This window comes from Watersipora subatra, chromosome 1, assembly GCF_963576615.1.
Source record: "Watersipora subatra chromosome 1, tzWatSuba1.1, whole genome shotgun sequence".
Lineage (NCBI taxonomy): Eukaryota > Metazoa > Bryozoa > Gymnolaemata > Cheilostomatida > Watersiporidae > Watersipora > Watersipora subatra.
In genome coordinates this window covers 2297864-2315953 of record NC_088708.1, presented here as the reverse complement: position 1 = coordinate 2315953, position 18090 = coordinate 2297864, and the positions used below count along the sequence as shown (strand labels likewise).

Sequence of the window (18090 nt, the reverse complement as noted above, 5' to 3'; positions counted from 1 at the left end):
TATCGACTTTTATTGACATTTTAACCGCATATAGCCTACTCTTCATTGTTTCCGGTTTATTTACGAGTGTGCTGTTGATGGACATTCACAGGCTTTTTCATGAGCAGGTAATGGCATGTGCGCAAATTTAAGCATTATAAAGACAACTCCAAAACAGAAGTTATCAGTACGTACCTATAAATTTGACTAGTTACTTGATTTATGCCGGTTACATTGTAACTGGTTGTCATAATATGTGCAAATCCATAATGAGTTGGTTACGTTAAGGCCTAAATAGAGCAGTTTAAAAAGAACTGCTGACATAACCATGAATCATAACATGGCAGCTAACACATACTTAGGTGAATATATTGTCAATCAAGGGGCAGGTGGTGAAAGTACTTTTTGGAAATGGACCTTTATATATTACCAAGTTGCGATATTGGAATGACTAAAACTACAAGAATTGTTTACACGATTTTCTTTTTTTCAGTAATTTCGATTATTCGTTACTTTTAATTGAGGAACAAGAGAAGGAGGTAGACTGGCAATTAAGTAAAAAACATGGTGAAAACCAGTGAGACTCAAACTTGAAAATTATGGCAAAGGACTTGAAGAACTTTACTAAATAAGGCTGCTAAGTATGATGGCAATCAGTAAAAACTTTTTAGATTTGTAATTTGAGGATTTTTTGCGTGAATAAGGAAGTCTCAAAATAAGGGTTGAGGTATGTTGACGGTAACAATGCAATGCTGATGACATAGATTTTTTGTTCTGTGTGCTATTAGACGAATATGTCCTTACAGCTTTGACATATATACCTTAAATCATAAGAAAAAACAAAATAAAATTGTGCAAAATGATTTACCAGTATAAACAAATAATTACAGCGCTCATCACTCTAGAGGTCAGAGAAGTTATACAAAGGCATAAGAAACAAATTTCAAATATAAACTTTGAAGGCTGGCTGATAGCTCCTTAAATAAAGAGTATGCTAGTGGATACTTGGGAGACAAAATGGTGCTTAAGAAGCTATAAAAACAGAGCTGAGTTTAATGCCCTCACAGCAATGATCAGTATAAAAACATTTTCATACTTGTACCTGCATTTCTTACTGTCTGCAAAGGTCAGCAAAAGGGTATAAAATAGATTAGTTGATGCAGTGTATAATTGCATTACATAATGCATCAACTGCTTATGTATCATTTTTTGTATTTTGGTTACAAATAGCAAATTTTACAGTTTGTTGTGGGCTGCACTCAGGTCAATCTAGACTTAGAAATCAGCACCATGAGGGTTCTTATCAGATACAGTGATTCAGATACATTGGGTGAGACACAATTGATCAGATTCAGAAAATTAGATACAGCAGAGCATATACAGTGATTAAATGCAGCAGATTAAATACAGTAGATCGAATTCAGTAATTCAGATACAGTAGATTAGATACAGTAGATTAGGTACAGTAGATTAAATACAGTAGATCAGATACCATAGATCAGATACAGTAGATTAAATACAGTATATCAGATACAGTATATCAGATACAGTAGATCAGATACAATAGATCAGATACAATAAAAGGGAGTTGTTTGCTTTCGGCCTATGGCACCTGTTGAGTTTTTTCTTTTCAAAGTAGCACTTCGGAACAGACAACTCCATATTAGCTTTGCATGGTTTTATTCTCATCGTAGTTGCCCACTAATGCTGTTTTACATTTACTGCTTGGTCATTTCGTTGATTTTACAGTTTGTTTTAAAATGCTTTCACAATGTGTTTTACGTGTACATTTGTTAAGGCATGCGCGAGTAGATTGCTTGCAAAAATAGTAATTTCCTGTCTCTGAGACGATGATAAGTAAGGAATCAACAGTACTCAGCTATTGCTGAGACGCTCAGCTATTGCTGTAGATACTCAGCTATTGCTGTAGATACTCATCTATTGCTGTAGATACTCAGCTATTGCTGTAGATACTCAGCTATTGTTGTAGATACTCATCTATTGCTGTAGATACTCAGTTATTGCTGTAGATACTCAGCTATTGCTGTAGACGCTCAGCTATTGCTGTAGATACTCATCTATTGCTGTAGATACTCATCTATTGCTGTAGATACTCAGCTATTGCTGTAGATATTCAGCTATTGTTGTAGATACTCATCTATTGCTGTAGATACTCATCTATTGCTGTAGATACTCATCTATTGCTGTAGATACTCAGCTATTGCTGTAGATACTCAGCTATTGTTGTAGATACTCATCTATTGCTGTAGATACTCAGTTATTGCTGTAGATACTCAGCTATTGCTGTAGACGCTCAGCTATTGTTGTAGATACTCATCTATTGCTGTAGATACTCATCTATTGCTGTAGATACTCAGCTATTGCTGTAGATATTCAGCTATTGTTGTAGATACTCATCTATTGCTGTAGATACTCATCTATTGCTGTAGATACTCATCTATATCTGTAGATACTCATCTATTGCTATAGATACTCATCTATTGCTGTAGATACTCAGCTATTGCTGTAGATACTCATCTATTGCTGTAGATACTCAGCTATTGCTGTAGATACTCAGCTATTGCTGTAGACGTTCAGCTATTGCTGTAGATACTCATCTACTGCTGTAGATACTCATCTATTGCTGTAGATACTCATCTATTGCTGTAGATACTCATCTATTGCTGTAGATACTCAGCTATTGTTGTAGATACTCATCTATTGCTGTAGATACTCATCTATTGCTGTAGATACTCATCTATTGCTGTAGATACTCAGCTATTGCTGTAGATACTGTTCCCTTTTCTGTCGCTTGGCATTTCGTTTGCGGGTCTTAATGCTGATAAAAGTAAGGCTTGGCCAGTTTTAATAACGATTTTCAACCAAATTAATCTGTCTATTTATGTATAATCCAATCAGATGGGTTAGTTTTAAGATTTTGCGGCAACCTTTCAAAGACTTGGTAACATGTTTACATAGGTTTGTATGTGTTTTCAACTGTTTTGTATCGTTATTATACTTTAAACGAATCTAAAAAAAAATGGTTAAATTTGTTGATGAGATTTCAATGCAAGGGTTTCGACGTTGTTGATGAATAATTTTCGTAAGTTGTGCGCACATGCATTTATCATAAAAACTCTCAAACATTTGCTCTGCTCGTTTGTTCGTGAGAATATATACATATATATATGTATATATTTGTGCAATATATATATATATATATATACTTATATATATGTAGCCTTTGTGCAAAGCTCATCACTTTTGCGATTTGAGCACTCTGGTGTCAGCACATTGACTTTCATAAAGACTGTGAGGCAACTTAGTTGTTTCATGGCAGGAAGTCAACTCTCATTGGTAATGGGATTTGTGTCCCTTGCCTAAGCTCTGAGCTGCACTGATGAGGCTTCAATAGCCGAAACAGTACTGTCTGTGGCATGAGTACACATATATATATATAAAGTCAAACATCGATAACTCAAACTTCATGGGTCCGAGTGAAAGTGTTCGAGTTATCAGAGTGTTCAAGTTATCAGAGCACTGTCACAAGTCCATGTATTTATTCATAGGTACATGTACATATACAAACTATAATATAAATCAAAAGCATGAATAGCTTGTTTCAAATTAAATGCTTCTATTGTTAAGTTTAAAAATTTTTCCCAGAATGTATAGAAATGTTTCTATCACTTGAGATTTGTTTGTTGTTTTAAGTGATGTGACTGCCTGGACGTTTTTCAGATTAAAATTGGCAAAACTTGATCGCTGTTGAAATGCTTAGAAGAAAAGACATCTTTTTCTTTTTAGCGTTTTAACTAAGATAAATTTTGCCGATTTTTCTTGCAGTTTATGCCAAGGTTACCTCGCTTTTCCTTGCCTTCGAAGGACCATCGCTAAGCGGATGTTTGGTAAAAATCAAATTTCACCAAACCTTTTGAAAAGTCGTTGACAAAAATATTTTGCTGATGATGGTAATAACGACGCCTATGAACTACTAAAAGTTGAGGTTTATCTCTATGGCTTGGAATAAAGTGATATTCTAAAGCAATAACAACCGGCTCGGTAGCCGTTGGGCAAAAAACTGTTCGAGTTAACGAAGTTGAGGTCGAGTTATTTGAAGCAATTTATCATTGTGTGGGAACGGACCAAACAAAACCGTTTGAGTTAACCATGTGTTTGAGCTATCCAAGGGCGAGTTATCCATGTTTGACTGTATATATATATATATATATATATATATATATATATATATATATATATATATATATATAATAGATAAGTGGTCAGGCCTACTGCTAACAGCACTCTACGCTCTAAAAAGTGCGGAGTGTTATAACTAACTAGAGTGTGGAATAGGTTAATTTTACTTATCTTTATTCCAGATTGATGTTTTATTCTGGGGTCACGACAGGTCTGTTTCGTTCTGGTGCACTCTTCAGGTGACTTGCGTTAAATTCAACGCAAGTCACCTGAAGAGTGCACCAGCACGAAACAGGCCTGTCGTGACCCCAGAATAAAACATCAATCTGGAATAAAGATAAGTAAAATTAACCTATTCCACACTCTAGTTAGTTATATATATATATATATATATATATATATATATATATATATATATATATATATATATATATATATACATGATTCTAGAACGTATATATAAAGCAACTATGTAAGTGTGTATATATGCTTCAATTATATATATACACTCAATGTACTAAAATGTTAAACAATCCGTTAGTCTATTCATTGTCTTCACTGCAGATGCACTGTCAATACCGTCACTCGTCATGACTTTGGCCGCATTTGTAAAAATATTCAATTGAAGAATTGTTGCGTATTGCTCTAGGTTCAGGACATAAATAGCAAAATGTACTAGGGCCCCAATCTGAAGGTCCCTTGACAGAAAAAAGGCCAAAGCAGCAAACTTCTAGATTGTTGCAAGCTCAAAAGCGATGAGGAGGCTTTGTGTTGGACCTAATTATTCTCAAGTCTTTCAAAATTACTTCTCATTCCAGAGCACTCTAGTGGAGCTCTTGTCCTGCCTGTTCCCAAGTTTCTCCTCTCCGCTCAATAATTATATTTAGGGTTAGGATAACGAGAAACCGTGAGAAACTGTGGACATGAGTGACTTTGCTACCTTCTGGGAGAGCCTTTGAGGAAAGTGAGTACATTAGACTAAACCTGGCAGGAATAGTCCTTGCCCAATAGAATCGCTGTTGATATGTAGTGACAATATATAATATAAGTGAAAATATATATGCAATTGATTGACTGAAATATTGGGCAGCAACATCTGGAAGAAGCGACTTGTAAGATGAAAACATGAAATCTACAGACCCAATAAGCCATGATTCTAGTTCAAATAAATTAAACCATTTTTTACTGATTATTAACAAAGACCAATGTCTGGGCATCCAGATAAAGAGAAGCAGATGACATCCCGTTGAAGAGCAAAAAGTGACAAATGCACTCAAATATTACAGAGGCACTTATCTGGCAGGCTAAGTGTATGTGACACTGACAGGCTAACCAAAACTGCCTGCATTAGCGGAAGAATAGCTCTTGCTTTCCATAATAACCATCTCTCCGCCTGTCAATCACCAACCACAACGCATTCATGACACTTACCCACAATGCATAGCTTGTATGCTAAATCTCCTATTGAGTGTATAGAAAGCTATTAGAATAGAGAGAGCTCCCAACCGATCGTATTCTATTACAATCACATAAGCTCCGCGGCTACGGACAATGAGAGGCAAGGTTGGAGAGTATCCCACTGAGAAGCAATCTAGTCTGACTGCTTGCATTGCCGTTACTGCTAGTGTCTTCTGCATTAGCTCCTAATACACTGCGTTTACTCTTTACAGTTGATATCATCTTTCTTCAATTTACTTGCATCAGCAACAATCGAGGTGAGAACATTTATAATAAAGCATTTCATTGCTGTCACACGTGTCTACAATTTGTTGTTGAGTTCGTCTCTCGGCTATATCAGAACTGATACAATGCTCTCGATATTCAATGCGTTCAGAAAAAGACTAATTTTGTATAGAGCAATTTAAAGCTTGCGTTAGAAGCTGGAACAGTTTCATATTATTCTGGTGTTGCTGGCGGCGTGGGTATTTCTGGCAGTGCAAGCATTGATGGCAGCCTGTGTATGACTAGCTGACTAGATACTGCTGGCGGCCCAGGTACTGCTGGCAGCCCAAATATTCCTGGCAGCCCAGGTATTGTTTGTAGCCTAGGTATTGCTGGCAGCCCAGGTATTGCTGGCAGCCCAGGTATTGTTCGTAGCCCAGGTATTGCTGGCAGCCCAGGTATTGCTGGCAGCCTAGGTATTGCTGGCAGCCCAGATATTGCTGGCAGCTTATGTATTGGTGGCCGCGCAAGTGTTACTGGCAGCCTAGGGAGGTATTGCGATAGCGCAGATATTGATGTAAACCTATATGTGGATAGCAGATACTGCTATAGTCCTGGTACAAGGATTGACCGTATCACTGGTAAAAATTAAAAACACTCATAATCTTCTACATTTGTTATTCTGTATGCGCTGATGTCGATGTAGCTTTATTCACAATTTGAAAACTGTTTCGAGAGAGATGAGATAGAAAAGTGAGGGGTGGAGCAAAACTAACCAATCATTAAGCGGAACCAGATGGACAGTGTCACAGCCTTCTTACCACGAGCTATACGTTACTGGTAATTTTGAAAGGGTAAACAGGTGCTTGGCTACTATTCCATTGTCAAGCATGGCAAGTTCTCAGTTGGATGGATCTAATTTCAGTGCAAGGGACAACTGCACTTATGGTACAGGACTGATAGATGTTGCAGCTGACAACTGATTATGCATCTCATCAGTAGTTAGACTCTGGTACCAGGACATCTACAGCCACAGTGTGTAGAGACAGCTAGTTATATACTCTGGTACCAGGACATCTACAGCCACAGTGTGTAGAGACAGCTAGTTAGATACTCTGGTACCAGGACATCTACAGTCACAGTGTGTAGAGAGACAGCTAGTTATATACTCTGGTACCAGGACATCTACAGCCACAGTGTGTAGAGAGACAGCTAGTTAGATACTCTGGCACCAGGACATCTACAGCCACAGTGTGTAGAGAGACAGCTAGTTAGACTCTGGTACCATAACATCTACAGCCACAGTATGTAGAGAGGCAGCTAATTAATAGTTGCTGTAGTCACTACTAAAACTTGCTCGTGCATATTAGGTTTGAGCCAAGAGAAGCAACGTAATTACTTGGATGTCACAAGCTAAAAGTTGTAATTAATTGTCTGCCGGGTTTGTTCTATTGTTTCTCAGGGCTAGCTTTAATAACGTTTGGAAATAGATTGAGGTGAGAGCATCTGAAGTATTAACGTTGATGTATGTTTTCGGGAAGTTCACTCTTACAGAAATGTGTGTTCGAGATGTGTTTTGGCAATTTAGACGTTTGTCATTAGCAAAGCAACTATAGCCTTTTTCGGTAGTTAAAGTTGTGAGAGGAATACATGCCATTAGAATAGCATTTTACTATAGTTATATTGTAGAAGCTAACTGTCGCAGGTGTGTCTTGTGTGTGATACAAATTGTATTGTGCCCTGAAGTTTGTTATAATGCGATATTTAAGTTTGGACTTAAATATTGATGAGTCTTGTTAGGTGGATCAATAATTGCACGTCTCAGTGAAGTAGGGAGAAACAAATGATATACTCGAATGAGTCGAGACTCACTGTCCACGCTGTCCACGCGCGTCCTAGCAATTAACCGTTATATTGTCAAGACTGCATATGTGACAATTTGCCCAACTCTCCCCAGTTCCACTGGGAGTTATCACAAACATGCCTTAGCCGCTAGTGCATTGCTGAGACATTTAGGTAAATGGCAATGCTCTAAAGCTGTCCGTATTTCCGATACCCTTTGTTACCAATACCAATTATTTTTTAAATGTTGTTCTTACATATGCAACACTCGTTTGTCCTTGTCTTCATTTGGTGCTGGCTGCAATTGTGTTTAGCGTACTAAGACCGCCTACACAAAAACCTCAAGGCCTTTGTGCTTTACCACCAAGGTAAAGCGAGCTGTGACGAGACCAAACTGTAGAGGGGATGAGCTATATGTAACTTTGTTTGGTAGGCAGACCTTGTTTGGACAAAGACTTCCACTAGCACAGATATCCTACAGATTGAAGTTGTTTCCCATGCTTGAGTGCTGCATGCGGAAACTCAAAATATATCCAACCTAAATAAAGAGTTACTTCCCTCAGATATGATAGTTGGATATTTGCGCTGTCACCTGGGCCAACTCGTCGCACTTCTGCTGGTCTTACACACATCAGGTAAGGTTTGAACCTGCGGGTTGTAGAAAATACATATTTAGTATTAAGAAGGTCTAGTTGCAAGCAACTGCGCGTGTAAGTTTGTTTGCTGGAGAACTTGGCATTGTTACTGAACTGTTGCAGACCACCGGCGGTGTGTCACGGCTTTGAAAACTCACAAATAAATCTACTGTTACCGTAAAAACGCTTTAGGCAAATATTTGGGAAGAGAAAGTGACACTAGGGTTAATATTTGCTGATGGCAAGTTAGGGCTTTAAGTGTAGCCAGGCAGTGTAGCCAGGCGTCAGCCCATCTCCTTGATTGAATAGAGCAAACCTCAATGGCATATCAGGTTCCAAAGGGACTACACATTCCTTACAATAAGGATTTTGAGTTTATCTTTAAATCAAGGCTGTTAGACTCGGCTTGCATTCTATGAGAAAGATTCTCAGTTTAGTTTCACTGACAAAAGTGTGAATATCTCTTGCACCGGACGATCTTTACGAGAGAAAGAGATAAGTTTGAGAGTGCGAGGAAGTGTGGTAGCACCAACGAGGACCTCTGGATATCTGTAGTCTAAACCCTGGCGGAGTGTGATAACCTCCTAGCCATTAGTTCTTATCATACTTGGCATGGCCAACCCTCGTGTGTATTTAATCAAGCCAAGAGTTTGATAAAAATTAATATTGAAAATTAACTTGGCCTGGTCAACAGCTTGTTATCGAGTCTTATTAATTATCAGGTGACTGCTAGCTTGTTGAAGCGAAAGTTTATCCGCATGCGCAGCCGTGTAGATTAGGGCAATCTATATTGCTTGCGTATCAACTGCCAGTCCGTGTTGGCTAAATACGCAAATATTTGCTCAGTTTTCATCAAATCATCAAATCAAGCCTGCGTGTCGTGTGAGCTGTGAGCAAATTTAGTGAGTGACTTTCGTCTTGTAATGAAGCTGATAAGTTGAGAGAGAGAGAGAGAAATGAAAGGAGAGCTGTAGTCACTCAGCATGCCTTATCCCAAGTAGCAATTAAGGGAAGGAAAGCCTATCCTCGTGTCAGCGGCAGATTATCAACCTTATCCAGAAGTCAATTCTCACCCAGACTAGGCATCAAGTATACCCCCTTCCAATGCTAAGATAAAAAGGCTCATAGAGGCCTCGTTCTAGTCAACAGTAGCTCAGGCTTTGCTCTAACTACACACGAGTTACTTGAACTCCCAGTAATAATACATAATCATGAACGGCCCGAGGCACTCTAGTCAATCCGTTTTAAGGACTATTGTAGAGTTGGGAAGCTGAATAGGGAAGATGTTATGAGACAGCTTAAGGAACAAGTTTAGTTTGTCGACATTATGTCTTGCAGAGCAGTCGCTACGGACACATGCAAACAAAACCTGCAGTCCATAAACAACTTCATTTTTATCCTCAGTGACTGAACAAACAAACAGGCTTAGGAAAAGCGTCGTCATTATCTTTTCCTTTTCATGGAGCAACTGCATTAAGTGAGAACAGAAATTTCATTCACGTGGCTATTTAAGTTGCATCGACTGTCGGATTTGTCCATCTTAATGCTAGAGTAGATCGTACTGGCAAAAGATCACTAGATTTCTCAGGAGGCTCTATCAGTACTCTTTTGTAAAAAGCAATAATATTCTTTTAGAATGCAGCCAGGAGAAGAGACCAAGCATCATTCAGAAGCGAGTTGGAGAGAATGTGACGATGAGATGCCCGCAGACAAAACCAAACAAGCTCATTCAGTGGGAAAAAGACTCATCGCCAGTTTTTGACTATGAAGCCATACAAATTAGACAAAATGGAGAGCTTCGCATCAGCAGCGTTCAACTGTTGGACCAGGGACTCTGGAGTTGCCGCTGGGTTGGTGGATTCGGAAGTCAACCGTGGACAAACTTCTCTCTTTTTGTTTACAGTGAGTTCGCCGAACCACGGGCCTTGTACTATATCTCTAATGCTCCCTGCTAATAGCCAACATTATTATGGCCCCTATAAAACCATTGATAGTCTGCCCACGGGTATGGCCGACATATGCGCCGACATATGCACCGCACCGGTATATCCTATCGTTGATGTACCCTAACACGTAAGACTTGATTTTGTAGGCTAGCGGCTCATCCATTACTTTGTGCCTTCCTGGTATTTTGAATAGAATCTAATGAGCGAGAATCAATGAAATAGAGATTTGCTGAGCTGAGCTAATATTGTTTCCTGCATCTGAGCCACCGCAAAATGAGGGTCAAGTCATAATTCATTTCTTTTTCAATTGCTTCATATAAAAAGTGGAAGAAGCTTTTGCTAAAACCTTGATATTACACGCCTGTCACTCTCGACGCTGGAATGTCTTGCTGGCGCAGTCACTCATGCCATCCCTAACTGATCGATTTTTAAAAGCATATGACCAAAAATAATGCCAATGGCTGGAGTACGAATCATCAGCATGCAAGGGATAATTTTTTATGTTTGAAATGCTATAACACTCATTGCTTATGAGTTTACAAGACTCTAGAGTTTGCTTGTTCATTCGGTTTTAGATGAGGACATCAGCACATTCCCAGCAAACCCAGTTCTGCCCACACGCACCGCTGAACCTAGTCGTAAGTGTCAGCTATATTCGGAGCTAACAGTTAGATTATGTTAGTTATGTTCATTATCAGCTCATGGTATAATATTTAAAACCTTGCTGCTCGTAAACATGCCATTGTCTCACTTAAACATGCCATTGTCTCACGCTGCTACACTGTCCAGAGCAATAAATCGAGAAGCGAATAAGACACTATCACGGTATGTAATTGTAAATTATATGAGGGTGAGAGCTGGCTAGGAAGGTCGAGATACAGAAAACTGATGCTGCACCCCTGCAGACATTGTTCACTCACCATTACATAGCATGAATAAGCGAAGATTTAGTTAGGCTCACGTTTCTTCTACCATCACCATGAGTGAAAGGAAAAAGATTACAAGCGCTAATAAGCGCTGAGCTTTGTCAACAAGCTGTTGCCATTGTGTAAACAAACTCCTTCGAGTCTACTAATGACTGCCTTTCATAACCCCTTTCTCCTTGGCCTTGTCTTATTTCATCACACAGTTATTCTTTCCTAAAGGCTGGTTCATACTATATCGCCGATTGTCAGCGTTTTCCTTTCGGCGTTCATCGTCGATTATGTGAATCGTGAACCGATATCATCGAAGAAGCAACGCGGAAGCGTCAGGAAAGTTGGCAGCTGTCAAACTTTTCTGATATTTTGCCGAGCGTCAACGACCGCAAATGTAAACCATTTCGGCAATAGTAATTCGCAGTCGCGGATAGTGTGATTTATTTCCGTTTATGATAGTTGCTGCAAGACTAGTGTTTATTTCCAGCAAGAGAACAGCGAGAACAAAGAGATTTTTTTCGCGAACATTTAAAAAGATAAATGGAACACTACATCACGGAGTATTTCCTGATACAAACGGGATGGGTTTGTGATAGCGTGAACACGGTTATCATCGACGATCACCGAAGTTTTGTGGCATCAACGCTGAGATACAGCGATATAGTGTGAAACAACCTTTAAACTCAGGCCAAACACTCGTGAGGCCAGCCAACCTGCCGTGTTCGCTGAGAGAGTCTTTGCTGAGAGAGTGTCTAATTAGTAAGAAGCACTTTGAAATGTACAAAGTAGTTTGCCCGCTGTTAAAATTGTTAATTGATGTCTAATGAAGGCTATTAGCTGATCTTGTCTCTGCCGCTGTCATTATCAACTGGCTGGCAGCCTAATCAAAGTGCAAATCAATGTGGATAGAAGAGAATAAGGAATAGCCAATACATTAGTGAAATAAACAACACAATTACTATCAGTGATAGCCAGAGTGTTGAACGTTTGTAGACAGTACAGGAGACAGCCAGATTTATAGAAAAGACAAGAAGTGTAGGTTTTTAGATGATACAATGGTAACGCTATCAATTTGCTGACCCGAACTTAGGGCGACTAAGAACACTCTGGTTTTTAGCGAATAAATAGCTAAACCTGCTTTTTTTATTTTTTCAAAGGAAGGAATATTCCGGAATAATTCTTTGTTGAATTGAAGATGCCAGACGTCACTTTAGCTTACACCAGAAGTTTGCCTTTTACCTATTTTACTTGGCCAGTTTAGAGAAAAACTGAATTTCAGCTGTCAAACATGACAGCATCATCATAGCTCAGTCTTCAAACCATGGCAGCATCATCATAGCTCAGTCTTCAAACCATGACAGCATCATCATAGCTCAGTCTTCAAACCATGGCAGCATCATCATAGCTCAGTCTTCAAACCATAACAGCATCATCATAGCTCAGTCTTCAAACCATAACAGCATCGGCATAGCTCAGTCTTCAAACCATGGCAGCATCATCGTAGCTCAGTCTTCAAACCATAACAGCATCATCATAGCTCAGTCTTCAAACCATGGCAGCATCATCATAACTCAGTCGTCGAACCATGACAGCATCATCATAGCTTAGTCGTCAAACCATGACAGCATCATCATAGCTCAGTTGTCTTCCCTTTCACAAAATCGCTGTTAAATGCCCTCATCTATCTTATGAAAATTAATAGAACTAACTTGTTTTTCAGTTTTGACCAGTCATAGTCAGTTCAAAGTGATAGCTTGTTGTATATTTGTGTAAATGAATAAAAGTTTCTCTGTATGGCACAGATTTTAATGCATACTAAAATAAATATGTGCAAAAAGCCATGACTCTGTTTAGGAGCTCCAAGGTTCATAGAAGACCCTCCAGGACAGCGAGAAATAGAGTTTGCGGAAGGAACGAGTCCCAAACTGAGATGTAGAGCCGACGCTGTTCCACAGGCTGAGATCGACTGGACGAAGGACGGTCACTATATCAATTATGACAGAGAGAACATCGTCAAAGAAGGCTTTTCCATAAAATTCCTCAACGTTATGTCAGAGAACGAGGGACGATACACGTGTAGAGTGTATAACGCTTTTGGTGAAATTTCCTTTACCTATACTCTCACTGTCACAGGTTAGCAGCTGGTATAGCCACACAAATATTCTTTGTTCTCCCTGCCAGGAGTCAACAGTCACTGTATTGAACCTTTAGTAGTCAGAGAATGTTTTCTAGAAACACTGTGTTGACCCGTCGGTTTGTGAGTGAAAAAGGCTGTCGCTAATCTGTGGGTTGAAGTGCCGAGAAAAGTTTAAGCAGGGATTAACAGTCTGACAGGAGAGGTCTTGTGGTCCAGCCCGGGATCTTTTGTATACTCACGATAGCCATTGTTTACGATTTGATTAGAAACACAAATATTATCTGCTGTAAACATTACTGTCTGTTTTCTATGACAAAAAACCGCTCGACTCATCCAGTGACCAGTATAATTTTAGCAATATGTGTATTTCTCATCTGATAAGGACATTGGCAACTCTGGGGATAAAATAGCAATAGTTGGCAGCTCTGGCAGCATGAGTTTGATTGTTGTTAGTTAAATCATAATGCATAGAGCTGCCTCGTCTTTGGCATTAGCTACACACTAGCTCGCTAGCAATTGATAATGAACCCGAACTACAAACCACAAAAATTCTTTAATACACAAAACATTCTTCTCAGTTTGCTGTTATTGCCTAAACTGAAAACCTTTCCTTGTATATCGCGCATGATCATTATAGATCCCAACTTACCAACAGCAAAGGTTATCCCCCCCTATCCACTAAACACATCAGTTAACTATGGATCAACAGCTTCCCTAGAATGTAAAGTAAGAAGCAACTCGCGCCCTACCATCATGGTAAGTAGCTGCTATACAGTGAATATTAATGTTTCTATAGAGCCACTCAGTTGTCCCGTACCATAATTGTAACTTTTCAAGTTTGGTGCTTTATTACATGTTTCATTAACCGATAACATTTCTATTGTCTTTACTGTACTCAAACTTGTAGAAAAGCGTTATTCGTATCATAATAATATAGAGTAGGCCTAAACCATAAAAACTGTCTCTAAAGAGTACTTAAAAAAGGTGTGACAATCTATGCATTTTCTGAGCAGACAGCTTCAGTTAGTTTAAGAGTAACTTACTTGTGAAACAATTTATAACCAAATGACAAGCTTGCCCTTTATCAGTAACAGAGGTCAATAAATAATGTCAAGTAGCTGACTCCCTTCTCAACTAACTTCACATGATTACCGTACCAATTTGTTGTCAGACGCTTTAGAAGAACATCATTCAAGATAGCCCAATAAAATACATGGGAACAAAGCTCAGCATTAGTGTGATTATGGATGTGCCATCATCTAATGTAATTCAGGTGTACTACGCGCCATTGATGACCAACAACTTTTTCAACAGAGTTAGACAAGTTACACATCTGTATAAAGTTGTTAAATTGAGAAAGGTACATAATAGTATTAATAATGATATTAAACTTTTATACAATCAGCAAGGTTCAAGTATGTTGCAAGCTTACAGCTAAATGAAAAGTTAAATTAATCAATTCAATTGATTCCTCAAATTATAGGATTTCATAAATTTGCGAAAGTCTATTACTCAAAATTGTAATAATGAAGTAATATCTTCAGAGCATTTTCATAGCTGTGTTGACTAGCTTGTCCAGGTGGAATATTGCGATGAATTTGTTTGCTGCTGAACAAATTATAAATAATCCACAACCTCACGCCTTTTTCCACCCTCCAAATATATTTACCCTATCAGTCTACATGAATACTTACTTTTTCTCCAGAAGCATTTATCTATGGAGAGGTATGGAAACCTATAGTAATTATTTGATGCAAACACCCCTTGGTAAAACCATCAAAATTTTATATACGGACTGTACCTTTTAAAAATTAGGAACAAATAGTATATTACCTAACTGTAGTTAATTTTTATTTATCTCTAGCTTCGTTGCCATAGTAATTCTTGCGCCTTCCATTAACATCATTATCAATCTTAGAACGCATAGCTACGGAATTAAAGCTATATATGTAATTATATAGTTATATACATACAATGAATTAGAGTTTATAGTAAATATTATATTAAACTAACAAAATGCGCAATAAATTTTCATTTTTGCTTACTTTTCACTAATTTTCGTTTCACTCACGCAATATCAAACATTCACGAAACTCGAAGAATGCTGAATTGAGAGAGCGCTCGAGCATCTTATTTTTTCAGGCGTTGTGGGAAGGATTTTGGCGAATATCATATCTTCATGATTCCAATGTATTCAGCACACCGACCACTAAATTTGAATTTTGAGATACATTTTGTTGTTGTATGGCAAAACATATTTTGTAATGAGGGGATGAAAAACAAGCTGCACATCGTAAGGCGAAAAATCTGTAAAACAGGTAAATTGTAACCCAGAGGTATACTGTATTTCAAAAACATGTCAGCAAAGATTGCTCTGTTCTTGCAAAACCACACTAGGCAGCCAACTTGGTTTTATGCAGATTAATTTGTTTGTTAAATAGATGTCAAATGAATAGACATGGTTAGCTCGTATCTGGATACAATAGCAAAGGATTAGTAGATACAGCAGTTTTATCACTGATCCGGTTGTGTGGGCTTCATAAAGGTTAATAGATGGCTGATTTTTTACAGTGGCTGAAACAAACCTATAGTGCACAGTACAGCGTTGAAATCCACAACAAAAAATACAACATCATAAAAAACGAAACGATGCGTGTCAAGGATGAAGGCATCTATCTCAATGTACTGCGGATTCCAAGTGTCAGAATGGATGACGCAGGTGTCTATGTCTGTCTGGGTATCAACACTGGCGGAGGGTCTGATAAGCGAGAAGCTGTACTTACTGTCATCAATGGCCCAAGTAAGTAAACTTTAAGCTTATAGCAACCGTGGTTTGGTTGACATCTTATACTCTCACCACTAAAACATTTTATAATCAATGACATGCTAGTAGCAAGAAAATGCAGACCAAATAGGCATTCTCATATCTGACTTGGGTCTTCAAACAAAAATTGGATGTTTGAGTATGACATACAAAAAGCAATCTCTAGATTTCAACGGTGATATTCATGGGCACCAATGCTGAAAAGGTAGGCGGGTGCATTAATGGTGGAAGACTAATTATGCATCATTACTTCAGATTGTCTTCGTGTCCATGTAACTTATAAACATTATAAACATCCCTTCAGAGCGAGATTTTGCAAGAGAAGCAGCATCAACTACGTTATGAAAGGATTATTCCTTCGAGATTCAAGCTACCCATTTGTATTTCGCTTTAGTAAATTGTGAGTGAGAAACGGTTGAGTAAACAAGCATGGGTGGAATTTAACATACATAATCTGATGGAATAACATTTGCACACATTATTCATCAATTACAATGATTATAATATATTTGCAATTGGCTGCTCAGCTGCCTTAGCCACAGCATTTTCTTTGGCTGCAAGTAAAATACCTCCACCTCTCTAGGCCTTCCGTTGTCAACCAAGGGCGGTGGTAAGCGCTAGAGTTGCCATCTTATTAATTTTTATTATGCTAATTTATTTTTTGCAGCCATGGCTACGACCATCCCCCTTCCTGTTACCACCGACGACTCTTGGGAATATATTTTTGGATCACCTTCGGCAACACTCGCCGTGCTCATAGCTATTCCAGTAATAATAATTCTCATTGTCACCATCGCTATAATATACGGACTGAATAAAAGGAAAAAAATGAAGAGAGGAATTCGTCGTCCTCCGTCCAATATGAGTGATCACGAGGTGGCTGCACCTCTCAACATGAATGTTAATAACGGCTGCTACTCCGGTCAACACGCCGGTGCGGGCACAGGAAGCTTTAATAAGATTCTACCACCTTCGAATGAGCCACGCTATATGGACAAAGGCTACCAGCCACCATCCTATAGGTCCAACACCCCTCAACAATATGCACAATATTTCCAGTCAGATGGCAGCTATAGGTCATCTCTGCATCAGCCACAACAGGCTCACCATCATCAACAAAGCTATTTGCAAGACATTCCAGACAGTGACAGTCACTTCTCCAGTGTTTCTCACACACGACCACAATACATGAACAACTCAAGAAACCCATACGATGATCGAGACATACATTCTGATCCAGCCGCTAGCAGAACGGGTGGCCATCACTGTCCCCCACCTCCTCCCAGCAGCTATTACAGTGAACAATGGTAAAGCTAGTCATGCGCCAAAGGACGCCTTTTCACAATCACTGAAACAAAACCACTTTTTTAGTCAATTTATAAGTTACACACATGACTTGTCATGTGACTCTCATGCTATATAATCACTCTTTCCAGGTCTAACAATCGCCGATGTATTTTTTTCTTTTATTGAGATGTATTTATGCTTGATTGTTGCCTAAAGCCAAAGAATATTAGTTAACATCGAACCACGCCGTTAGCAGGTTTGGTTTGATGATCTGGTTAGACAATGGACTAGCTTTAAAGCTACTGTTGCAATAAGTAAAAGGTCAACGAGTAAAAGGTCGAACACTCTGAATCGTCTGATAATAACTTCAATAAGACTGAAGATGCCTTTGGCAACAGCAAAGCATGATTATGACCTGCTGTTGGTTGTCTATGCTACTTTCATCTCTTTTACAATAGTCCATGTTAAATTTTTGTTGTACTGGTGATGTAAGCCATTGTACCTCCTTGCTTTCATCTTATTCTTTAATGTTAAGAGTTAAAAATAATTTTATGAATTAGAAAGCATGAACTCTCACAATCATGTAAATATAGAAGATATATCTGAATGGGCTAGAAAGACTTAGATGTCAATAAGTCGGAGATTACCCGCTGTTCAGGTA

The 18090-nt window shown here is 38.6% G+C and overlaps 1 protein-coding gene across 2 annotated transcripts; it reads left to right on the top strand.

Annotated features, from left to right (window-relative positions):
- The first annotated feature begins 5703 nt into the window (after window positions 1-5703).
- LOC137386750 (fibroblast growth factor receptor-like 1) lies at window positions 5704-18036 on the top strand. Of its 2 annotated transcripts, none has more exons than XM_068072916.1 (8): window positions 5704-5894; window positions 8117-8318; window positions 9954-10220; window positions 10840-10902; window positions 13036-13314; window positions 13956-14074; window positions 15890-16118; window positions 16810-18036. In XM_068072916.1, the coding sequence occupies exons 2-8, from the start codon at window positions 8249-8251 to the stop codon at window positions 17451-17453; spliced, it is 1671 nt and encodes a 556-aa protein (XP_067929017.1). In that variant the 5' UTR covers window positions 5704-5894; window positions 8117-8248; the 3' UTR covers window positions 17454-18036. The 2 variants fall into 2 exon arrangements, with proteins under 2 accessions (XP_067929017.1, XP_067929090.1); XM_068072989.1 differs by lacking the exon at window positions 5704-5894 and adding an exon at window positions 7127-7145.
- The last annotated feature ends 54 nt before the right edge of the window (window positions 18037-18090 follow it).